At 44.7% G+C, this 25,069-nt stretch overlaps 2 protein-coding genes and 1 pseudogene across 5 annotated transcripts in view; 1 reads left to right on the top strand and 2 right to left on the bottom strand.

The window, feature by feature from the left end:
- AHCYL2 (adenosylhomocysteinase like 2) overlaps window positions 1-25,069 on the top strand; it is a 110,411-nt gene that overhangs the window by 44,353 nt on the left and 40,989 nt on the right. The window lies entirely within an intron of this gene.
- On the bottom strand, window positions 626-17,103 carry LOC308595677 (solute carrier family 2, facilitated glucose transporter member 5 pseudogene; annotated as a pseudogene). 2 transcript variants are annotated; one of them, XR_014013359.1, is made up of 2 exons: window positions 15,384-17,103; window positions 626-647 (listed from the first exon to the last, which is right to left on the bottom strand). The product of XR_014013359.1 is annotated as a solute carrier family 2, facilitated glucose transporter member 5 pseudogene (transcript). The 2 variants fall into 2 exon arrangements; XR_014013360.1 differs by lacking the exon at window positions 626-647 and adding an exon at window positions 4,149-4,249.
- Window positions 9,164-25,013, bottom strand: LOC308595655 (solute carrier family 2, facilitated glucose transporter member 11-like). 2 transcript variants are annotated; one of them, XM_081210208.1, is made up of 2 exons: window positions 23,494-25,013; window positions 9,164-10,364 (listed from the first exon to the last, which is right to left on the bottom strand). In XM_081210208.1, the coding sequence occupies exons 1-2, from the start codon at window positions 24,960-24,962 to the stop codon at window positions 10,226-10,228; spliced, it is 1,608 nt and encodes a 535-aa protein (XP_081066334.1). In that variant the 5' UTR covers window positions 24,963-25,013; the 3' UTR covers window positions 9,164-10,225. The 2 variants fall into 2 exon arrangements, with proteins under 2 accessions (XP_081066334.1, XP_081066335.1); XM_081210209.1 differs by lacking the exon at window positions 9,164-10,364 and having other exon boundaries at window positions 23,020-25,013.

The raw sequence follows: 25,069 nt of genomic DNA on the forward strand, positions 1-25,069 counted from the left end.
TTGCATTTGATCCCCCCACCCTTCGGTGGGGAGAGTGGAGATAGTGGGCTGGTTGCTCTGAATGTACTCCATTCCTGCCACACTTGGTTAGTTTTTCAGACTTGACCACTTGCCTCATAAAATTAGAAACTCATTATCAAAGGTAAGTTGGAAGAGTGTCCTGGTGAACTTTGCCCTCTTAAGCTGCCCAGTTTTGTAATGTGGGGCAACTCCAGCGCGTTGACCTGGCCTTCTCCAGTTTCTCACTGGCAAGGCCTTTCGGAACAAGATGTGGTTACAGACAGCCCTAATCCTGCAAGCTGCTTTTCCTTTCAGCATAATCTAGGCAAACGCTTTCCCTTTAGGGAGGTGTGGAACATCCCCGGTTTAGTTATGCAGAAATAGTCCCCTCGCTGAAAAGTGGCGTCAGGTGTTTGGGAGCGACACTTATCTGCAAGAATCCTCCTTGCAAGAGTAGGATTTTCTACATGGTAAGTTTGCCGTTTTGGATCCCATCTGGCGTGCAAGGCGCCAGACTGCTGCTCACCATCATCCTTCATTCAAATAGCCGGCTTCCTTCATTTGCTTAACTAAATTGCTAGCCATGCAGTGGAGAGAGGCACAATGAGCTGTGCAGGATGCTGAAGTCGCTCTTGATTGCTGAACTCCTAGCCGTCGGGAAAAAACGGAGTAGAAATGGCAAAAGGTTGTCAGTTTGATCAAACATATGGCACGGGGGTGGCTTGGGCTTTTATATGAGAAAAAGACATGAGTAAGAGCCTTAATGAGTCACGCCTGAAGAAGGCTTCGTGTATGCCAGTTACACACTCTAAGTACTTGACTGCCCCTCCTGATCATCTTTCAATCTGGCGTGACAGTTCAAAGAGTATTGTTTGATATTCCCTGCTGAAGGAACGCTCTTGTGCAATAATGTTTCTTGCTTGCCTGGACTGAGGCTAGAGAGGGTGTGTGTGTGTGTGAGTGTAGGTAGAAACTAGCACACCGTAGAAAGGTAAAACTCGCATTTGTTGCATTGCTCACTTTTGCCTTTGGCCCCTGGAAGTGAATGCAGTCCTTGGATGAAGAGGGTTTTTCACCCTTCCCTGTTCCACTGTCTCACTTGACCTTGCAGTGTTTTGAAATGGGTCACTTTTTATTATTAAAAAAGGTAAAGGACCCCTGGATGGTTAAGTCCAGTCAAAGGCGACTATGGGGTTGTGGCCCTCATCTCGCTTTCAGGCCGAGGGAGCCGGCGTTTGTCCACAGGCAGTTTTCTGGGTCATGTGGCCAGCAGGACTAAACTGCTACTGGCACACAGAGGACTGTGATGATTGCCAGAGCTCACAGAAACGCTGTTTACCTTCCCGCCACAGCAGTACCTATTTATCTACTTGCACTGGCATGCTTTCGAACTGCTAGGTTGGCAGGAGCTGGGACAGAGCAATGGGAGCTCACCCCGTCGCGGGGATTCAAACCACCAACTGTCTGAAAAGCAAGCCCAAGAGGCTCAGTGGTTTAGACCACAGCGCCACCCACATCCCTGGTCACTTTTTATGGATGGGAAGTTCTTCATACCTGAGGAGCAAAACACACAGAGAGAAAATGGAAGTGAGAATTCATGTGGGTGTTGTTGTTTTGTAAGATAGGTCTACTTTAAACAGGAGCCTGCAGGAATGTGGCATCCCAATTACAGATACTTCCTATTCCAGCCTTGCCACCTCAATTTGTGCTCCTTTGTGGGAATAATTTCATTTCACTCGTGAGAAAGATTAAAAACGTGCAGAAACTTGCACGAGAGGCCAGTGACACCTGTGAGATTTTAAACTGGTGTATTCTGAATCTTGGACAGCGCTGGCCTCACCTGCCATGTGCCTCCCATGTTTTGAACTTCTCTTAATATTTGTTCCCCGCTCTCATTAAGGCATACCTGCTTGCGATAAATCTCTTCCTGACCACAGCTGTGCTCATAAAAGCCTTGACTCAGACTGATTAAGCACACTAAAACTAATAAAGCTTGTAGCGATCCATCTCAGCAATTGCTGTCTGTTCTAAGTTCTCACCAAGAGGTGTTGATTTATGTTCCATTGCTTTGCCCTCTTCCACTTCCATTCTTAATTTTTTTCAGTCGTCTGGATTTGAGCCTTCAAGGTGGTTTTTGGATTCACATCTCCCTCTAGTGTCAACGCTGAGCATTACAGTGCCTAAAGACCCAATAAATCAAATCCTGTTTTGTAACTCCCCTCTTGACCAGTATGGGCTATTTGAAACCTAATTAGCAGTGTCTGCATTACATAATTATCCCTGTCAGTCGTTCTTTGCACTTCTTTCCCACTCTGACCTCACTCTGCCCCAGAAAGGCATCCCTGTACACCTGACAGCTGAGAATCTCACTGTGCATCTGTTGAAGTGGGACTGTAGTCATCAAGGGCTTACATCAAGATTACACTCAAATGAACTTTGACCTTCAGCATGTGATACAGACTCTTGGAGCTGCTCTGATTCCCCTGCCAGCCCACACCAGAGGGCATTGGCTGCAGTTGTCACGATATTTTTTTATCCATTTTCCATTTCTTAAAGGAAATCTGCCCCTCCTTCCTACGACTTCTGCCTTAACACCCGCCCAGCTTAAGACAGGGTCTGATCCTCCTGTTTCTTACCAGGTGACCTTTTTCTGGATCGCCGAGAGCTTTGCAAGCCTGCTGTCTCTTTAAGGTTCTTCAGTGAATGTTTTGTTTTATGGCAAAACTTTGCCACCCAATGACTTTCAGGACCTGCTTTTTCAGGAGTCTTAAAATATGGGCCATAGGAAGCAGAGAATATTCCGATAGTTTTAAAGAAGTGGTGGCTGGATAGCTATTTTCACCCAAGGGTCATGTGGCTCGTGTCAGACAGGCAGAATTAATGGTGACATTTCCCTACCCAAATTGAGCACAGATAATATTTCTGGCCTTCGTCACTTGTTTTAGTTGACAAATAAGATAGTACGTTTTAGACAGGACTTGCTATCATGCAGATGAGAATAAAATGAGTTGGGGAAGCAAATTTGCTGCTTTATGTATGTGAAGCATTTTTGTCTCTTCTTTCCTTCACCAGAGCTCAAAGTGGTTGTTAAAAGGTGCAGGACCTAATCTTTGACTACAGTTTTGACAAGCAATTATAAAAATATTGGTTTGTCTAAACTGCTATTGGGTGTGTATGTCCTGGGGGCTTAACGCTACACCTCCAAAGCACCCCTCCACAGTCTGTGTGATGTCAGGATCATGTCTGCATCCTTCCTCTGTAATCACATCTTCCATTTTTTAAGTGCTGGAGACAAGTGTAATGCATGGCCTTGAGAGCTGAGTACTTAGATTTTTAAAAGTGAAACTTGCGCCATTAGGTTTGGAAATGGTTGCTAATAAAAGTAATAAGCCTGTCAGAACTGAAATGGAAATTAATCTGCAACTGAAATAATATGTGAGTTAAAGCTGCTTGTTGCAAACTCAAGTTTAAGAGCAAGTACCACTTAAGGACATTTATTCCTGTCCACTTAATACTGACAATGTGTACATTTCATTGCACTCTGCTTTTGGGTGCTCTGAAAGCCTTACAGAACGACTTCTCTTTTGGTGAGGAGCACTTACATGACTGGGACTAAGACTTGTGCTGTTAATCTTACACAGTGTTGACTTGGGAAACCTGGAGAGAGGTGTTCTGAGGTGTTTGCGATTCTTGGGGAACGGCAGAAGGCTAACAGATGCAGATCCCACAGTCTTTTCCTGGGCACACTCACTTTGTGACCTCTTTGGATAAGTGTGTGTTTGCGTGCATGATTTTGCATGCCCTGCCACTGTCCAACAGAGGGAGTTGCAGGCAAGCGGATGGCTGTGCAAATAATTGCTGAGAACAATAGCCTTGCAGTTCTCCCAAAAGTCAAAGCTTTCAGAAGTTAATTTTAAATGCTGCCTCGCTGGTCTTTTGCCAGGTGCACTTGCTTGGCAGCTGGAAATCCTACTGGGCCCTTTGCTTCAGTTCCATGAACTTTTAATGCTATCAAGTACCAAAGCTACATGTGAGAAGACGTTTATTTTGCAGTGCATGTAAAAGAGGGCCTCCTTGACCTTGAGCTTTATTGATCCCCGCTATCGGCTGTCTGGGTGACGTCATCTGTTGGATATACATAGGCAGGTGGTAGATGGCCGCATTCACACAACACTGAGGCTGCCTGTCTCACAGCCTGACCTAAGAGTCAGCGCTGAGAGTGGCGTCTTGGAAGCGTCTGCTGGAAAGCCTAAACATGAGAGACAGGATTTAGAGTCCTTTGCGTGACCAGGACTTGTGGCAAAATCCAATTTCTTGAGGAATCAGATGTTCTGTTGACTGCTTGGGAAGAGACAGCACTGTCTTGGGAAGGAGTTGCAGCACCTGCAGATGATTGCATAACCCTTCGCACAAACGGGAGCCTCGTAGAACCAAACCAAAGTCCCCTTCCTGTGGCAGCCGCAAATCCAAGCCTCACAAAGTGTCTGTGATGGAGAAGTGGGACAACCATGCAGGTGCCTCAGCATTCCATATGCCAGACTGGATGGTGAGTGAACTGCTGTTCAGCTCTCTGTACCAGCAGAACTGTCTTGATTGGAGGCATACCATGCTGGACGGGTTTGTCTTTGTCTAGAGTTCTGCCAGATCCGAGGTGTGTGATCTTGTTCTTGACAGGGTCTAACAGCCCGAACTACCGTATTTTTCGCTCTATAAGACGCACCAGACCACAAGGCACACCTAGTTTTTGGAGGAGGAAAACAAGAAAAAATATATTCTGAATCTCAGATGCCAGAACAGCAAGAGGGATCGCTGCGCAGTGAAAACAGCAATCCCTCTTGCTGTTCTGGCTTCTGGGATAGCTGCGCAGCCTGCATTCGCTCCATAAGACGCACACACATTTCCCCTTACTTTTTAGGAGGGAAAAAGTGAGTCTTATAGAGCAAAAAATACGGTATGTTATAAATGAGCAAGTGTCACCACTATCTGTAGAATGGAGCATTTCTACCCCAAGAGTTCCTTCTCATTTTTACTTGGATAAAAAGTGGAATTTCTGATTTCTTTATTTAGTCCGTTTAACAAAATTTTTACTTGATTGTAGTAAAACCTCTAAGCAGTTTACAGTAAATATTAAAATAGTAAAAGCAGTTTGAAAACAATGGTAACAGATAATTAACAGCAGAGTAGTTTAAAACACATCAGCACCTTGTGTGTGATGGGGAACCATAATGATTCACATACTGGAAGTAGAAAAATGAGGCAGTCACCTCGGGCAACAAATCTTTGGGTACCGTTAAAGGTGATGGAATCGGGGAATGGGTTGATCTGGCCCAAACAGCGCAATCCACCACAAATAAGCAACTTCGCATGAGCATTATTCTGTTCCCGTGTGATCCTCCTGTTCCTTTCCATGAGGCTTGCAAAGGAGAGCATCCTGGTGGATTGGGTCCAGTGGCAATTAGGATCAAAGTGCTATTTGGGTTTACCATTTGAAGAATTGCAGGTTTTTAGGTTGGCATTGGGATTTGCAAATGTTTCTACCAATTTACCTGCTTGTGTCTACCTTTTGAAGCACAGGACAGCTTTACGTGGTTGGTGTGGGTATCATAGTTGCTTTGCACGATACACAATCCCTTACTCTTGTCAGTGGGCAAGTGGCTTCCTTCAATGCTGTCATCAAGAACCATTTCTGTGAAAGCAAAAGAGTGCTCATGCCTGATAATTTTTTCCTGGGGTACTGGAATCTGATCTGATTTCTGTATAAAACTTTGCTTCCATGTTAAGCCTTTCTTGCAATTATTCCACACGCACTCACTTCTTTCTCCAAAGATAGCTCCAAATGGCTATCCTGTACTCCTTTTGAGTGTAGGATAAGGGTAAGAAACATAGAGCTTTATTTGATAAGGATTCCATACATAGCCTTCCTTAACCTAGTATGGAACTGGCTGGGGCTGATGGGAATTGTAGGCCAAAACATCTGGAACATACCAGCTTGAGGAAAGGTGATCTGCACAGCTAAGCTCTGTCCTGGGGTGCTCAGAATTACTACCATTGATTCCTTCTTTAAATACTGCTTAGTATTCAGCTGCTATAGCAGAGTACAAACCCATTCATCATAAGAGCAGATCCTGTAAATACGCCTAGCCGTGGTGAAGAGGGAATGCGACCTAAAATCTAAGACACAATGCATTTATTGGGCTCTGGAAGTTTACCTTTGAGTTATTGCCTGTATGCGATATGGCTGTCTTCACTGATGCATATTTGAAAGCACATTAGGAAATCAAGAAAAATTGATTATTGATATCCAGCTATGTTGTTATACTCAGAGTAGACGCATTGAAATTGAAATCAAATCAATCAATACCAATTTAACCCAATTTATCAAAGGCTAAAAGCTTGTTTAGTTTTGTACGGAGTGCCTTTATTGAGTATCTCTTAATCCATCTCATTTTAGCTTTTGTATACCTCTAGGAAAATACATGAGGTGTGTTAATAGTGTAGACATAAGGCTGCCTTTGCAGTTAACAGGTTTCTACAGTAGTCAGGTTTGTAGGATTTCTGAGTTTCACTGTGGCATCGGATATTTTGGCTGAGGGGAAAAACACCCCACTCAGCATTGTTGGAGTCACTCGCCGCTCTGTCTGAATTTAGTGTTAGAGCGTAGGGCAAAGGTTGCAGTTTTGCTGAAGTCTTGGTTCATGCTAGTGAGCTGTGAACTCTGCTTTTAATCTGGTATGAGCCAGTGACAATGTGTATCATGATTTAAAGGTTAAACTTTAATCCCAATCAAAGTCAACTGCAAGACCATTTGTAGGAAAGAAAAATGAGAGTACTATTAGATTTACAGTATTATGTGCAGAAGGGAAGGTATGGTTAGCTAGCTATAAAAAAAGCTTTTAGAAAGTTATATCGTTCCCTTCAGTAGCATTATCTTTATGAATAACTATTAGAACAAATGAAGCAGCAATATGGCAGATCAAAATAATGAATCAAACATATTCAAACAGCAGAGGCCATAAAACAAGAGCATCACAATGGTAGAATAAAATAAAATCAGATTACAATCTCAGACTTTTAAAAATGTAAGGTTATTTGCCTAGCACTGAAAAGTCTACCCGGCAAGAGCTTTCCAAAGATGGGGGCACCCCACCTGAGAAAGGTCCTCCCCTGTGCCATCCAGCTAACACCAGAGGTTGGGCCATCCAGAGAATGGCTATCAACTGTCTCAGTCCGCAGGCAGGCTTGTGTTGGAGAAGATGGGCCTTGATGTACTGAGGGTATAGTCAAAGAACCAGGGCTCTGAATTGCACTCAGGTGGATCAACAGCCGTTGTAGGTTGAAAAGCCTCAAATCTGGTGTGTCGCACACTTAACATCCTCTAAATTTCTCTAAATTTCCAGAAATTCTGTGATACCAGCAATTCAAATACAGCCTGCTGTGGTTATTTTTGTTTTAAACTTAGTTCATTTTGCGTTGTTCTGCCATAGCACAGCTGAAGAGCTGCTCTAACCAAAACAGATTTGGTTAATTGGTCAAGTACTAACAAATAATGGTCAAGCATGTTTGCTTTTTGCTTAATATTTATGTTAATTATGAAAACTGATTAATGTCGTTGCTTTGTAATGGTTAGCATTTTAAAGATGGTAATGAAATATTGCAGCATTAATGATGTTAGACAAATTTGTATTAATGTGAACAGTTTTGTTCTCCTTGGCTTATGTTTCTGGAACACTAAGGTTGGTCTACAGTTTTTAAAAAAATGAAACTAAAACAGGAATAAAGTGAAGTAACAGCAGTTGTTCAAAAATAAGCCACATTTTTAAATGCAAGTGTGCTAAGGTAGGCATCAGCCTAATGCTTCAGGCATCATTACCATAATGATTTCATGGAGTATTTGCAATCAAATTAGGTCAACAGTTCATAGAATCATAGAATCATAGAGTTGGAAGAGACCCCAAGGGCCATCGAGTCCAACCCCCTGCCAAGCAGGAAACACCATCAGAGCACTCCTGACATATGGTTGTCAAGCCTCTGCTTAAAGACCTCCAAAGTAGGAGACTCCACCACACTCCTTGGCAGCAAATTCCACTGTCGAACAGCTCTTACTGTCAGGAAGTTCTTCCTAATGTTTAGGTGGAATCTTCTTTCTGGTAGTTTGGATCCATTGCTCCGTGTCCGCTTCTCTGGAGCAGCAGAAAACAACCTTTCTCCCTCCTCTATGTGACATCCTTTTATATATTTGAACATGGCTATCGTATCACCCCTTAACCTCCTCTTCTCCAGGCTAAACATGCCCAGCTCCCTTAGCCGTTCCTCATAAGGCATCGTTTCCAGGACTTTGACCATTTTGGTTGCCCTCCTCTGGACACGTTCCAGTTTGTCAGTGTCCTTCTTGAATTGTGGTGCCCAGAACTGGACACAGTACTCCAGGTGAGGTCTGACCAGAGCAGAATACAGTGGCACTATTACTTCCCTTGATCTAGATGCTATACTCCTATTGATGCAGCCCAGAATTGCATTGGCTTTTAATTGCAGTTAATTGCTGCTCCAAGCCTAAGAGATGTGCATGCTTTTGAACGATATGGATCAGTGCAAATTTGGACCAATTTCAGTTACCTGACATTTTGGTTTGTGTGTTTCGTATATTTATATCCCATCTTCCTTTGATCATGGGACTCAGCCATCCAGGTACTGAGCAGACTCTGACCTGTTTAGCTTCCGCAAGGTGGCTGTCTCATGTGACCTCAGACCATACCCTCACCTTGTTTCCCTCGCATCCACCCCCACCACTTTCTTAGTTCAGCCCATCCAACCTCCTCCAAGTGGCATTCTTGCCAGCTGCTTGGTAATCAATGTGGCCGATCAGGAGGCAGTGAGAGATCAGTATAAGCAGTGGTCTGTGCAGTGGAATAGATGCACAGATCTGCCTTGTGTGAGAGGAAACGAGGCTGAACTTAAGAACAGTGAAGAGTTAAGTTGTTTGTGTTAATCCTCCTGAGGTTTTAACTCATGTGACATTCTAGCTGCAGGCTGGAATCTTAACCACTCTGAGGATTTAGCAAAGGCCTTGGCACAGCACCTCTAGTTAAGGTATGAGAGTTTGGCACAAGCAGCCACCTCTTTGAAAGTAGAAGTGATCTTTAGACCTTTTGGCTGAAACTTTAAGCATTGCAGGTTTGCAGTGTGATAAAAAGGACCCCTGACCATTAGGTCCAGTCGTGACCGACTCTGGGGTTGCGGCGCTCATCTCGCTTTATTGGCCGAGGGAGCCGGCGTACAGCTTCCGGGTCATGTGGCCAGCATGACTAAGCCACTTCTGGCGAACCAGAGCAGCACACGGAAACACCGTTTACCTTCCCACCGCAGTGGTACCTATTTATCTACTTGCACTTTGAGGTGCTTTCGAACTGCTAGGTTGGCAGGAGCAGGGACCGAGCAACGGGAGCTCACCCCGTTGCGGGGATTCGAACCGCCGACCTTCTGATCGGCAAGTCCTAGGCTCTGTGGTTTAACCCACATTGCCACCCACGTCCCGTGATGTTTCCTCTAAATTTCCCTAACCCCCGTTTTCTGAAAGCCAGCTGTTCTCTGCAAGAGAGAAGGTATGTGTGTCACCAGCAGAGCCAAGTCTGCCTCTGCAAACTGCGTCTCTGTGCCTTGGTCTCTCAGGTGTTAACCCATAAGCATCCAGAGGCACACTTCTGGTTTCATTTGAGAAAGTAGGACAGCTGATAAGCATCTTGCCTGTAACAAGGCATCCCTTTTTAAGTTGCTGCCCGTCATCTGGCTTTTCTTTTCTGACTAACGAAGAGATCTTAGACAGTTGGCAGGTTTCCCCCCAGCCCACTTCTTAATGCACAGCGCAGTTCTGAGAGCCAGAAGTTCTGGGCGCCACTCTCCTACTGAAGCCCACTAGCCCTTGCCCTCCAGCACTGCAAACAATACCTCGGTGGGGACAGAACGAGGGCACCCAAGATAGAGGAGATATTATAGAAGAGGAAACGGTTCTGTCTGTATAGCTAAGGTTTCTGAGAGCTTACACCCTTGTACGACTTCATTTTCCAGGACATTTGTTGTCTGGAATGAAAAGTTGCTGATTAGCATTACCTGGCCTTGGCTGTGCTCAAATAGCCTGAGGTTTTCTTCTTGATTGTGAACTTACTTTGGCGGTGAGAGAGTTCCAGGAAGTGGGGAGTTCTCCTTTGAAACGGTACACATTGCAGAATCACTAAAAGCGCCATTGAGGTCTGTTAATGTACAAATAAATGGCTGGACTTTGGAACAAGGTGCATAATAGATGGCAATGGAGGACTCTGGGGGAACATCCTGTCGCTGCTGAGAGGTGTGTGTGTTTCACTCTGCAAGACCTAGTTGTGTAATTAATATCTGATGCTAGCTGTGCTACAACATGTGGGTTTGCTTTTTATAAAGAAAAGCTGTTTTCCTTTTGTTATTGCCCGTATCCTTCTGAAGTGGCAGGCTGCCTGCGAACATTTGTGCCAGAGTAAACTGGTTCAGGTGCAGTCTTTCCTTGCTCAAGGCTTGCAGCATCCAGCGGTGATCTGCATGTGCGACTGAGTTGTCACACGTGGCGCTCTGGTATTTCCTTAAGCAGAATTGCTTTCACTAGCGTTCCCTCCCTGTGGAATGCCCTCCCATCACATGTCAAGGAGATAAAGAACCACACAACTTTCTGAAGACTTCTGAAGGCAGCCCTGTTTCAGGAAGTTTTTAATGTTTGCCGTTTTCCTATGTTTTTATATGTGCTGTGAGCCACCCAGAGTGGCTGGGGAAACCCAGCCAGATGGGCGGGGTATAAATAATAAAATTACTATTATTAGAGGTGTTGATACTAATTGGCCATTAGTGTAAAGTGCTATAGCACGTTTGAGGTCCATTGGAAAGATGTGTATATTTTGATCTTTAAACAGACCCCTGTGCAGAATATCTAAGGAACCTCTCCTCCAGAAGGCCATTGATATGAGGAGAATCATAGATCAGTAAGTTTCTCCAGGCAAAAATAGGAAATTTGCTTAACATTGATTTTATAATTTGTTACAGTTCTAAGCCACTTTCATTATTTCATGGTTACAGGCAACTAATTGCTTTATCTAGTTGGCATTATGCAGCAGACCTATTATATCATATATCATATCATATATTACATAATCATTATAAAAATCATTTTGGATAAAATCAATTAAAATTACTCTCGTATAGCGTTGAATAAAAGTATAAGTCTTTGGTTCCAAAATGCTTTAAAATACTTGACTAATATTTGACTATGTTTGATCAGTTAGTTGACCAGCCCTTTTTTGAAAGGGCAAATGCCCAACCCTGAATGAGGATCAAATTAGAATCAAAACCTGAAGTTTTTTAAAAAAGAAATTGTGGCATTGGGAGGCTGTGATGTGAGGCAGATTTTCCCCCAGAGCTTTGTTGCCTGTAGAAAATGTTCTGTTTCATAAGTACAAACGAATGGATGCCAAATTGATTTTAATAATGTAAGGAAAGCACATACTACCCCTTCAAATTTTTACATGTATTCTAATACAAAATTCTACATAATATAACATTTAAACCACATTAAATGTGCTTTGTTTTTTCTCCTCAAATATTTCAGGTCAAATACTAATGGTGCCCGGCGGGGGGCATTAGCATGATGGAGGTTTTTTTTTTGCTTTGTTTACTAATCACAAATAAAATTAAGATGCTAAGGTCACTCTTATTGCAGGAAACCCCCCCCCCCCAATCATTTAGTTTGTACAAACTCGACACACTCACACACGACATACGCAATGTTTCTGTTATAAATTCATAGAAAATCAACCGTACATCGGATCTACACCGTTCTACTTTTATTTTGCTCCATGAAGAAACGACTATCAAAGGGGGAAGGTTTGATACAGAGTGGCCATAATTCATTGAGCATACCAACATGTACTATACCAGTTTGCATGCCAACCGTGATGGTCTCAGACAGAAGACCATCAGGGTCACAAAGAACTTGCATATGGGAGTGGATTCAACACGGACTGGAACAAAGGACAATGATCAGCTCTTCCCTCTGGGGGCAGGAAACTGCCAACCCCCCTTTGTCCTCTGGAAAGTACTCATGAGAGGGGGAAAGGAGGAACCTGTCAGGTGACAAGATACTCAGGTTACCTCCACAACTCCTCCCTCAACCCCTCCTTTTTGTGATGTGTCAATGATGTAGTTATTATGTGATCTTAGGGGTGTAGCTTGGGGAATTAGTAGCTAATAAAAGTTGGGGTCTTCTTTTGTTCTGGGCTTCCATCTTGTTCCACCTGGTGGCAGGTGGGAGTCCTTTCGCGACAGTCTTCAATAAAGACCAAGCCTACTGGCTGCTGTTTTGCCCTGGTATTCCTGGCTGGTGTCCTTGTGTTTTGTCCAAGGGAGCCCTCAGATTTCTCCGTTAAAACACCCTCTAGGGCCTCATATAGCCAAAAACTATGCACAAGAGCGGGAAATATCAGCTGGTTTGGAGAAACCTCAAGTAATAAAACAGGCATCCCCAACCTTCAGCCCTCCCGATGTTTTGGACTACAATTCCCATCATCTCTGACCACTGGTCCTGTTAGCTAGGGATCATGGGAGTTGTAGGCCAAAACATCTGGGGAGCTTCAGTATTCAGGAAGAAACACTGGTGAGGGAAGGCCATCCCATCTGAATGGGGAACACGCTAATATTTTCGTGCAGGCCCCACTACTTAAACAATGAATTATAGCTGAAGTACGAACCCTCCGTGAGTACTTTGATATTAGTGTATTGGAGTGCTTGAGTCATGGCCAGTGTGGACTTTGCCTTGGACACTGATCCTCAATCTCTTGGTTGTTCGACAAGCTGTAATCTTGCAAAAATGAACCACATTCAAGGTTTCTAGTTACAAGCAAGCCTGAATAACCGGATTACAATTGGGGGTCGGCCCCTGCAACTTTGCATTTGCTGTTCGTTTGAGTAATTCCAAAAGCTGCTTCCTTAGTCTCTCTCTCTCTCTCTCTCTTTCTTTTGGTATACCAACCTCCCTTCATAATACAACTTGAACCTCAGTGGAGTCGCTTTGTTATGAGTAACTGAGACAAGAGGCCTAAAATAACCTCCAAATCCTGTACGACGTAGAGTTCTGACATGGAAATTCAACGTTCTTTGATTGTATGGCTTGAGACAGCTGCTTAAACTATTGGGGACCAGCTTCTCTGCCTCACCAAGGATGTTGAAGAGAATGGCCAAAAGGAGGATAGCTTTCCATTTTGTGTGAGCCATTCTTTTCTTTGTGAGTCGTCTTGTTGTTTCTTTGAGGGATCTGGAAATTTATTTTATTTAACAAAATTTATATATGGCTTGGGGACACAGGTGGCGCTGTGGGTTAAACCACAGAGCCTAGGGGTTGCCGATCAGAAGGCCGGTGGTTCGAATCCCCACAACGGGCTGAGCTCCCGTTGCTTGGTCCATGCTCCTGCCAAGCTAGCAGTTCGAGAGCGCGTCAAAGTGCAAGTAGATAAATAAGCACCTCTCCGGCGGGAAGGTAAACGGCGTTTCCGTGTGCTGCTCTGGTTCGCCAGAAGCGGCTTAGTCCTGCTGGCCACATGACCCGGAAGCTTTACGCCGGCTCCCTTGGCCAGTAAAGTGAGATGAGCGCCGCAACCCCAGAGTCGGCCGTGACTGGACCTAATGGTCAGGGGTCCCTTTACCTTTATATATGGCTTGATGCTCTTGGCGTTTTACCAGAAATATTAAGATGATCAATAAAAAACAGTTGCAAACAATTTAAAAACATTTAAAGATAATTAAAATTAACAGTTAAAAAGACTGGAACGTGTCAGCATCTTTACATGTCTGGATAAGCTTGCCTAAACGAAAAGGTTTTAAGCAGGTTGCTGAAAAGCATGCAGCAAAGGTCGCTGCCTAATGTCAGTAGGCAGAGAGTTCCAAAGTTCCAAAGCTACACTAAAAGATCAATTTCCTACCGATATGGAATGAGCATTATGCGGCAGCTGTAACAGGGCTAGTTCCACAGATTAAAGTGGTCAAACAGGCAGGTAAACTGGCCCCAAGTTAGCAGGTGCTCCCAGCTGAAATAATCCTTATATTCTTCCTGCAATTTCATTTGTCAGTTTTACTATCTCCCAACCAGCTCCATCTTTTCCTAATCAATTCTGTTGTCTTCTTAGTGTTTAGCATATAGTATCCATGGTATCTTTCTTTATTAAGCAATTTCTAGACTGTTTCATAATATAACATGTTTAAGAGAAAATCCTGAGATATATATGCTATCTATACAGTGGTACCTCTGGTTACAGACGCTTCAGGTTACAGACGCTTCAGGTTAGAGACTCCGCTAACCCAAAACTATTACCTCGAGTTAAGAACTTTGCTTTAGGATGAGAACAGAAAGCGTGCAGCAGCGCCGCAGCCGCAGCAGCAGGAGGTCCCATTAGCTAAAGTGGTGCTTCAGGTTAAGAACAGTTTCAGGTTAAGAACGGACCTCCAGAACAAATTACAGAAATTACAATTCGTTCTGGAGGTCCGTTCTTAACCTGAAACTGTTCTTAAACTGAAGGACCACTTTAGCTAATGGGGCCTCCTGCTGCCACCGCGCCGCCGGAGCACGATTTCCGTTCCCGAGGTACCACTGTAAGTTCTTAACCCGAGGTACGACTGTATTTGATTTGATATACCTCACATAAGTAAGTATGTTAATGAGTGCATTATTACTTGAAGAAGAAGAAGAAGAGTTTGGATTTGATATCCCGCCTTTCACTCCCCTTCAGGAGTCTCAAAGCGGCTAACATTCTCCTTTCCCTTCCTCCCCCACAACAAACACTCTGTGAGGTGAGTGGGGCTGAGAGACTTCACAGAAGTGTGACTGGCCCAAGGTCACCCAGCAGCTGCATGTGGAGGAGCGGAGACACGAACCCGGTTTCCCAGATTACGTGACTACCGCTCTTAACCACTACACCACACTGCCTCTCAAGTTGAAAAGGTTCATTGCTCACTTCAGTCACAATACTCCAGGTGCTTTCTGTTTTGAGACATTCTTTCAAATGTGGTGCCAGTTCATTTTCTTTGCAGAACCAGCAATGGCCATCTTTCATTTTACTCACAGAATAAATCTAGGGTTTTCTCCCTGTATCAGCCTTTAAAAGGGAATAAGTATGAGGTTTAATAGTGTGTGTGTGTATTCAAGACTGAAATTGCCCTACATGCTTTTGAATTTACATTCTGAAGAGGGCTGTACCACATTATTCTTCAATGAAACCCTGATTTCAGCAGAGTCTTTGGGAATAAGGGACCTGTTGAATTCTGCTATTCACCCCAGTTGCTACATTCCATTCTGTTAGCGCAGCAGTCCCCATCCTTCTGACCTTCTAGAGTTTTGTGCAGTTTTCAAGATCTTCAGGCGGATTCTTACCCATTTTTAAATGATTGAATTCCATCTGGATGTCCATGAGCGACCTGCCTTCTGTCTCTGGAAGGAACCGGAAGAGGATAACCCATGAGATTGTCATGATGCCCATGAAAACAAGAAAGCAGAAGTTGCCCAGATGACTCACTAAATAAGGGAACAGCATCCCGATCAAGTACAATTCCACCCAATGCAGTGTTGTGCCAATGACCAATGCAGCTGGTCTGGATGACTGTGTGAAGAGTTCTGCTGTGACGGGGAACGTTGTTCCTGAAGGCCCCACGCCATAGAGAACGATGTAGAGGAAGATGAGAGCAACATTGCAGTATGGTATCCAGAAGGTTCTGTCTTGCAGGGAGAGAGTAGTTGTGAGGACTGCCAAGGCCACTATCATGAGACCGTATCCCCACAGCATCAGTTTCCGTCTGCCCGCACGCTCAATGATGAAGCAGCACGCAATGGTTGAGCAGAGCTCACAGGCCCCGATCCCTAGAGTGACATAGGGGCTGAGTTCTTCACTAAACCCGGCTGTACGGAACACGTCAAAAGAGTAGAAGTAGATGGCACTGACTCCACTGACTGGTAGCGTACCTGACACTATGATCAACAGGTATATCTGGCATCGCATGGAGCGATCTCTGAAGAGCTCCAGCACGCTCATAATTTTTGCTTCTTTTGTGGCTGCCTGCTCCTTCAACAGATCATTCACCTCTGCTCTGTGGTCCCCTTCACCCCAGAGCTGTTTCAGAGATTTCAAGCAGCCTTCCATATCTCCCTTCTGGATTAAAAGATACGACGGAGATTCAGGGAAGAACGGGACTGTGATGAGCAACAGCAGCGCTATGATTCCGCTGCTGGCCAACAGGAAAGGCCACAGGGACTCTGTTCCTAAAAGTTCGTGGAGTCCCGTCAGTTGCCCAAGAAGTTTCCCCAGGTTTGCTAGAACTGCAGTAGTGACATTGGTCAAGCCGCGGAGGTGCTTTGGAGAAATTTCTGCTAGGTACTGACCTTGGATACAGACGCCCAAACCTGCATTAAAACCATACAGGAGTCGTCCAAGGAGAATCATTTCGAAGGACTTTGCTATTCTGCTGGTTCCCATGATCACTGCAGCTACTAACATGAAGAGGCTGTTAAATATCATGCAGTTCTTTTTTCCACATTTTGCAGACAGATACCCTGAGAAGCAGGCTCCCGTCAGTCCTCCAATGCTGAAGATAGACACAGTGAATGACCATAGGGGCATGAGGCTCTGATCATCAATGGGAGCATTGTATCTCTCCAGCCAGGTATCGTTGATGAACTTCTTGACGAATGGTGAAGTAAAATTGATCATAGAGACTTGGAATCCGAAATGGAAGCTTCCGCCCAAGCCCAGAACAATGGTCATCAGAAACATTTTTCGATACAAAACCAGGTTTGAGCAAAGGCTGGCCATCTTTCTGTCTTTTGGATGTTAATAGTATTCTGTTGGAACTTTTCCTTCGCGATAGCTGCCCAGTTTCCTTTCACTGAGCCTTGTTTGTCAGGGACAGCCACAATTAAACGTGACTTTGTACTGTTTGCTGTACATGAACTTTTGCTGACTTTAGTGGGTAAAGTTCACCCTAGCAAAATATGCCACCCAAAATCTCCTGCTTAGCTCAGCCCATCCCTGAATATTCTGATATGGGTCCCTTATACATCCCACTCCAGGCCGTGAGAGAACTAAATGCTTTTTTTCTGCACTCCCATAGTATGGCACTTTGTTATAACCATCTACTTAAAAAAAAAAGGCCACTTTTAATAACATAATTATGTCTGTATTTCCTACGTTTCCCCCCTAACCTTACTGTTTATATATTTTCCTATCTCCCCCTTGCAAGTATATATACTTGTAACCTAGGATGGCATGCATCAGTTGAGGTAGAGTGCAGTCCACAAATGCCATTACTAAAATGATTTTTTGTTCGTATTTAAAATGCTACAAAACTTTTTTGTGTTTGCAGTTTGTTTGAATCTAATTTAGCACCCCCTAGCGTTAAGACGTGGGTGGCGCTGTGGTCTAAACCACTGAGCCTAGAGCTTGCCGATTGGAAGGTCGACGTTTCGAATTCCCGCAACGGGGTGAGCTCCCATTGCTCGGTCCCAGCTCCTGCCAGCCTAGCAGTTCAAAAGCACAAAGTGCAAGTAGATAAATAGGTACCGCTCCGGCAAGAAGGTAAACGGTGTTTCCATGCGCTGCTCTGGTTTCCCAGAAGTAGCCTAGTCATGCTGGCCACATGACCTGGAAAAACTGTCTGCGGACAAATGTCAGCTCCCTTGGCCTGTGAGATGAAACCCCAGAGTCGTTTGCAACTGGACTTAACTGTCAGGGGTCCTTTACCTTTTAGAGTTAAGTCATTGACTTGAGCTGAAGGCAACTGGGAAACCGAATATGGTTCCTGCAATTTTTGCTCCCTCAGGAGACAAGGTGGCTCTTTGCCTTACCAGGATGCACCTGAGATAATACCATGAAGTGGATCCAGTATACACATGGATTCATTGTTGCTTTTCTGAACAGTTGGAATAGTTAGCTTTCTTCTTCTTCTGTGTCTTCATTGGGGCCCCATGTGTCAGAATAAGTTGTGGGGGTTTTTCGGTGCCTCCTGCAGACCACCAATCACCTATCTCTGTTAAGTGGTACTTTGTGTGCAAAATTCTTATTTCATGGTCTTGCTGTATTTAACCTTGGACCTATCTAGTCCACTGGGTAGCAGATCTGCTTTTAGAGATGGAGAATGGAGGCTGAGGGAGAGAACTGACTGAAAGATGATTTGAACCTGACTCCTCCATATCTCACTCTTTTCCTAAGCAGCTGTGTGCCAGAGATTCTTCCCTGTGCATGATAGCTGGGAGTAGAAGATCAGGCTTCCCACATGCAGGATTTTTTTAAAAAAAATATGGTTGGGTCTTATTTGCAGATCACAACTTGAGGACTTTCTCTGGCGAATTTCTCAAGCGTCCTCCGCTGCAAAATTGGCAGAGTCACTAGTTGGAGCCTCAAGGAGAAAAGTCTGCAACACTTTTTCTTTTTTTGGAATAAGAGTTTTGTGGGTTTTTTGCGCTCTTTGCCTTGCACAGGTTATGGGATTGAGCGTGTTCATGGTGGTATGGCTGTAGGCTGTGGCACATGCAGAGTTCTGCACCTGCGAGAGAAGTGTTCTGAGCACACCATCGTGCAGACTTCCCCAACCTGGTGTCATTCACATGTTTCGTTGTGCAGGCTGGGGCTGTAGTGAGGAAGGACAGTAGCATCATGATAGAGCACCTGTTTTGCAAGCAGAACGTCCCAAGTTCAGGCCTCAGCATCTCACAATATGACTGGGAAAGACTCCATGAGAGCTGCTGCCAGTCTGTGTGGCCCATACTGAGCTAGATGGACCAAGGGACAGACTGATAATAAGGTAGCTTTCGACATTCCTATGACACCACCGGGTTCAGTCCCTGGACTGAAGCCCACATCCAGGCACTATCACAGGTGATGCGGTCTTTTCTTGGAAAGTACTTTTTTTGTAATAGTTGTTTTTTTTAAAATTATTATTAAAGATTTTCTTGTTTTACAGAAGTATGTGTAATGTCTCTCGTATTTTTTCCATGTAACATTTTTACAGATTAGTTTCATTTGTTGAGACATTAGTGGGGGGGAGGGGGGAAGATGTGGGGGGGGGGCGAGTGGTGCTGTTTCTATTTTGCTTAATGTATGTAGGGTTTGGTGTCAGCGTTGCTCGTGCCGGTTCTCTGCTGTTCTTTTGTGTTCCTTTGGTGGTGAGGGAGGTTGGGGTTGGCCTATGGTGTGGTTGTTTGATTGTGATTGGCTGTGGTGATCTTTGTTTTCGTGTCTGAGTGGGGTGGGTGGGTGTTTTGGATCAGGTTAGCCATATTGATTTGTATGCTGTTGGTGGGTTATTGTCATTGTCTTGTTGGGCTGTGTATGTGATAAAGGGGAGCCATACCGGGGTGAAGGCGTCTTCTTCTGTTTGTCCCCGTGTCAGTTTCAGTTTATTGGTTAATTTTTCTAGTAGGGCTGTTTCCCATACTATTTGGTGCCATTGGTCCGTGCTTACTCCTGACAGGTCTCTCCAGTGTCTGGTTATGGTGTTTCTGGCTGCTGAAAGTAGGTGGGTTATGAGTTCTTTGTGGTGTAAGTGGGCATTGTTGTCTTGGAAGATGTTTAGTAGGGCCAATTCTGGGGTGGTGTCTAATACTTGCTTAGTTATTTTACATATTTCTCGTATGGCTGTTGTCCAGAATAGTTGGATTTTGGGGCACTCTTGGTCTTCCTCTTTCCCTTCTCTTTTCAAGGAGGTGTCAGAACTGGGAAGAAAAACAGCCGTGTGCTTATTTTAGTCTCCTGTGGCTTCCTTGCATTACGCTTGTGCGTCTCTGAAGGACACAGTTTTCTTGCAACTGCTCCTTCAGGTATACTGGACCAAGGCTGTTTAGGGCTTTAAAGGTCAGCACCAACACTTTGAATTGTGCTCGAAAATGTACTGGGAGCCAATGTAGGTCTTTCAAGACCAGTGTTATGTGGTCTCGGTGGCCGCTCCCAGTCACCAGTCACTCTTATTGCAGGACCCCCCCCCCAATCATTTAGTTTGTACAAACTCGACACACTCACACACGACATACGCGATGTTTCTGTTATAAATTCATAGAAAATCAACCGTACATCGGATCTACACCGTTCTACTTTTATTTTGCTCCATGAAGAAACGACTATCAAAGGGGGAAGGTTTGATACAGAGTGGCAATAATTCATTGAGCATACCAACATGTACCATACCAGTTTGCATGCCAACCGTGATGGTCTCAGACAGAAGACCATCAGGGTCACAAAGAACTTGCATATGGGAGTGGATTCAACACGGACTGGAACAAAGGACAATGATCAGCTCTTCCCTCTGGGGGCAGGAAACTTCCAACCCCCCTTTGTCCTCTGGAAAGTACTCATGGGAGGGGGAAAGGAGGAACCTGTCAGGTGACAAGATACTCAGGTTACCTCCACAACTCCTCCCTCAACCCCTCCTTTTTGTGATGTGTCAATGATGTAGTTATTATGTGATCTTAGGGGTGTAGCTTGGGGAATTAGTAGCTAATAAAAGTTGGGGTCTTCTTTTGTTCTGGGCTTCCATCTTGTTCCACCTGGTGGCAGGTGGGAGTCCTTTTGCGACAGTCTTCAATAAAGACCAAGCCTACTGGCTGCTGTTTTGCCCTGGTATTCCTGGCTGGTGTCCTTGTGTTTTGTCCAAGGGAGCCCTCAGATTTCTCCGTTAAAACACCCTCTAGGGCCTCATATAGCCAAAAACTATGCACAAGAGCGGGAAATATCAGCTGGTTTGGAGAAACCTCAAGTAATAGAACAGGCACCCCCAACCTTCAGCCCTCCCGATGTTTAGGACTACAGTTCCCATCATCTCTGACCACTGGTCTTGTTAGCTAGGGATCATGCGAGTTGTAGGCCAAAACATCTGGGGGGCTTCAGTATTCAGGAAGAAACACTGGTGAGGGAAGGCCATCCCATCTGAATGGGGAACATGCTAATATTTTCGTGCAGGCCCCACTACGTAAACAATGAATTATAGCTGAAGTACAAACCCTCCGTGAGTACTTAGATATTAGTGTATTGGAGTGCTTGAGTCATGGCCAGTGTGGACTTTGCCTTGGACACTGATCCTCAATCTCTTGGTTGTTCGACAAGCTGTAATCTTGCAAAAATGAACCACATTCAAGGTTTCTAGTTACAAGCAAGCCTGAATAACCGGATTACAATTGGGGGTCGGCCCCTGCAACTTTGCATTTGCTGTTCGTTTGAGTAATTCCAAAAGCTGCTTCCTTAGTCTCTCTCTTTCTTTTGGTATACCAACCTCCCTTCATAATACAACTTGAACCTCAGTGGAGTCGCTTTGTTATGAGTAACTGAGACAAGAGGCCTAAAATAACCTCCAAATCCTGTACGACGTAGAGTTCTGACATGGAAATTCAACGTTCTTTGATTGTATGGCTTGAGACAGCTGCTTAAACTATTGGGGACCAGCTTCTCTGCCTCACCAAGGATGTTGAAGAGAATGGCCAAAAGGAGGATAGCTTTCCATTTTGTGTGAGCCATTCTTTTCTTTGTGAGACGTCTTGTTGTTTCTTTGAGGGATCTGGAAATTTATTTTATTTAACAAAATTTATATATGGCTTGGGGACACAGGTGGCGCTGTGGGTTAAACCACAGAGCCTAGGGGTTGCCGATCAGAAGGCCGGCGGTACGAATCCCCGCAACGGGCTGAGCTCCCGTTGCTTGGTCCCTGCTCCTGCCAACCTAGCAGTTCGAAAGCACGTCAAAGTGCAAGTAGATAAATAGGCACCTCTCCGGCGGGAAGGTAAACGGCGTTTCCGTGCGCTGCTCTGGTTCGCCAGAAGCAGCTTAGTCCTGCTGGCCACATGACCCGGAAGCTGTACGCCGGCTCCCTTGGCCAGTAAAGTGAGATGAGCGCCGCAACCCCAGAGTCGGCCGCGACTGGACCTAATGGTCAGGGGTCCCTTTACCTTTATATATGGCTTGATGCTCTTGGCGTTTTACCAGAAATATTAAGATGATCAATAAAAAACAGTTGCAAACAATTTAAAAACATTTAAAGATAATTAAAATTAACAGTTAAAAAGACTGGAACGTGTCAGCATCTTTACATGTCTGGATAAGCTTGCCTAAACGAAAAGGTTTTAAGCAGGTTGCTGAAAAGCATGCAGCAAAGGTCGCTGCCTAATGTCAGTAGGCAGAGAGTTCCAAAGTTCGAAAGCTACACTAAAAGATCAATTTCCTACCGATATGGAATGAGCATTATGCGGCAGCTGTAACAGGGCTAGTTCCACAGATTAAAGTGGTCAAACGGGCATGATCTTGCAGGTAAACTGGCCCCAAGTTAGCAGGTGCTCCCAGCTGAAATAATCCTTATATTCTTCCTGCAATTTCATTTGTCAGTTTTACTATCTCCCAACCGGCTCCATCTTTTCCTAATCAACTCTGTTGTCTTCCTGGTGTTTAGCATATAGTATCCATGGTATCTTTCTTTATTAAGCAATTTCTAGACTGTTTCATAATATAACATGTTTAAGAGAAAATCCTGAGGTATATATGCTCTCTATACAGTGGTACCTCTGGTTACAGACGCTTCAGGTTACAGACGCTTCAGGTTAGAGACTCCGTTAACCCAGAACTATTACCTCGAGTTAAGAACTTTGCTTTAGGATGAGAACAGAAAGCGTGCAGCAGCGCCGCCGCCGCCGCAGCAGCAGGAGGTCCCATTAGCTAAAGTGGTGCTTCAGGTTAAGAACAGTTTCAGGTTAAGAACGGACCTCCAGAACAAATTACAGAAATTACATTTCTTTCTGGAGGTCCGTTCTTAGCCTGAAACTGTTCTTAACCTGAAGCACCACTTTAGCTAATGGGGCCTCCTGCTGCCGCCGTGCCGCCGGAGCACGATTTCTGTTCTTATCCTGAAGCAAAGTTCTTAACCTGAAGCACTATTTCTGGGTTGGTGGAGTCTGTAACCTGAAGCGTATGTAACCCGAGGTACCACTGTAAGTTCTTAACCCGAGGTACGACTGTATTTGATTTGATATACCTCACATAAGTAAGTATGTTAATGAGTTCATTATTACTTGAAGTTGAAAAGGTTCATTGCTCACTTCAGTCACAATACTCCAAATGCTTTCTGTTTTGAGACATTCTTTCAAATGTGTTGCCAGTTCCCTCCATTTTCTTTGCAGAACCAGCAATGGCCATCTTTCATTTTACTCACAGAATAAATCTAGGGTTTTCTCCCTGTATCAGCCTTTAAAAGGGAATAAGTATGAGGTTTAATAGTGTGTGTGTGTATTCAAGACTGAAATTGCCCTACATGCTTTTGAATTTGCATTCTGAAGAGGGCTGTACCACATTATTCTTCAATGAAAACCTGATTTCAGCAGAGTCTTTGGGAATAATGGACCTGTTGAATTCTGCTGTCCACCCCAGTTGCTACATTCCATTCTGTTAGAGCAACAGTCCCCATCCTTCTGACCTTGTGCAGTTTTCAAGATCTTCAGGCGGATTCTTACCCATTTTTAAATGACTGAATTCCATCTGGATGTCCATGAGCGACCTGTCTTCTGTCTCTGGAAGGAACTGGAAGAGGAGAACCCATGAGATTGCCATGATGCCCATGAAAACAAGAAAGCAGAAGTTGCCCAGATGACTCACTAAATAAGGGAACAGCATCCCGATCAAGTACAATTCCACCCAATGCAGTGTTGTGCCAATGACCAATGCAGCTGGTCTGGATGACTGTGTGAAGAGTTCTGCTGTGACGGGGAACGTTGTTCCTGAAGGCCCCACGCCATAGAGAACGATGTAGAGGAAGATGAGAGCAACATTGCAGTATGGTATCCAGAAGGTTCTGTCTTGCAGGGAGAGAGCAGTTGTGAGGACTGCCAAGGCCACTATCATGAGACCGTATCCCCACAGCATCAGTTTCCGTCTGCCCGCACGCTCAATGATGAAGCAGCACACAATGGTTGAGCAGAGCTCACAGGCCCCGATCCCTAGAGTGACATAGGGGCTGAGTTCTTCACTAAACCCGGCTGTACGGAACACGTCAAAAGAGTAGAAGTAGATGGCACTGACTCCACTGACTGGTAGCGTACCTGCCATTATGATCAACAGGTATATCTGGCATCGCATGGAGCGATCTCTGAAGAGCTCCAGCACGCTCATAATTTTTGCTTCTTTTGTGGCTGCCTGCTCCTTCAACAGATCATTCACCTCTGCTCTGTGGTCCCCTTCACCCCAGAGCTGTTTCAGAGATTTCAAGCAGCCTTCCATATCTCCCTTCTGGATTAAAAGATACGACGGAGATTCAGGGAAGAACGGGACTGTGATGAGCAACAGCAGCGCTATGATTCCGCTGCTGGCCAACAGGAAAGGCCACAGGGACTCTGTTCCTAAAAGTTCGCGGAGTCCCGTCAGTTGCCCAAGAAATTTCCCCAGGTTTCCTAGAACTGCAATAGTGACATTGGTCAAGCCGCGGAGGTGCTTTGGAGAAATTTCTGCTAGGTACTGACCTTGGATACAGACGCCCAAACCTGCATTAAAACCATACAGGAGTCGTCCAAGGAGAATCATTTCGAAGGACTTTGCTATTCTGCTGGTTCCCATGATCACTGCAGCTACTAACATGAAGAGGCTGTTAAATATCATGCAGTTCTTTTTCCCACATTTTGCAGACAGATACCCTGAGAGGCAGGTTCCCGTCAGTCCTCCAATGCTGAAGATAGACACAGTGAAAGACCATAGGGGCATGAGGCTCTGATCATCAATGGGAGCGTTGTATCTCTCCAGCCAGGTATCGTTGATGAACTTCTTGACGAACAGTGAAGTAAAATTGATCATAGAGACTTGGAATCCGAAATGGAAGCTTCCGCCCAAGCCCAGAACAATGGTCATCAGAAACATTTTTCGATACAAAACCAGGTTTGAGCAAAGGCTGGCCATCTTTCTGTCTTTTGGATGTTAATAGTATTCTGTTGGAACTTTTCCTTCGCGATAGCTGCGCAGTTTCCTTTCACTGAGCCTTGTTGCTCTGGGACTGCCAAAATTAA

This window comes from Podarcis bocagei (genome assembly GCF_964188305.1).
Source record: "Podarcis bocagei genome assembly, chromosome: 10".
In the NCBI taxonomy this organism is placed as follows: Eukaryota; Metazoa; Chordata; class Lepidosauria; order Squamata; family Lacertidae; genus Podarcis; species Podarcis bocagei.

What these genes read in the sequence shown, in the direction of transcription:
- LOC308595655 (XM_081210208.1), bottom strand. Translation starts at nt 24,962, where the DNA reads ATGGCCAGCCTTTGCTCAAACCTGGTTTTGTATCGAAAAATGTTTCTG. An exon ending in GATCTTGAAAACTGCACAAG is followed by an intron (nt 10,365 to 23,493) that starts GTCAGAAGGATG and finishes TTACACAACTAG; the next exon opens with GTCTTGCAGAGTGAAACACA.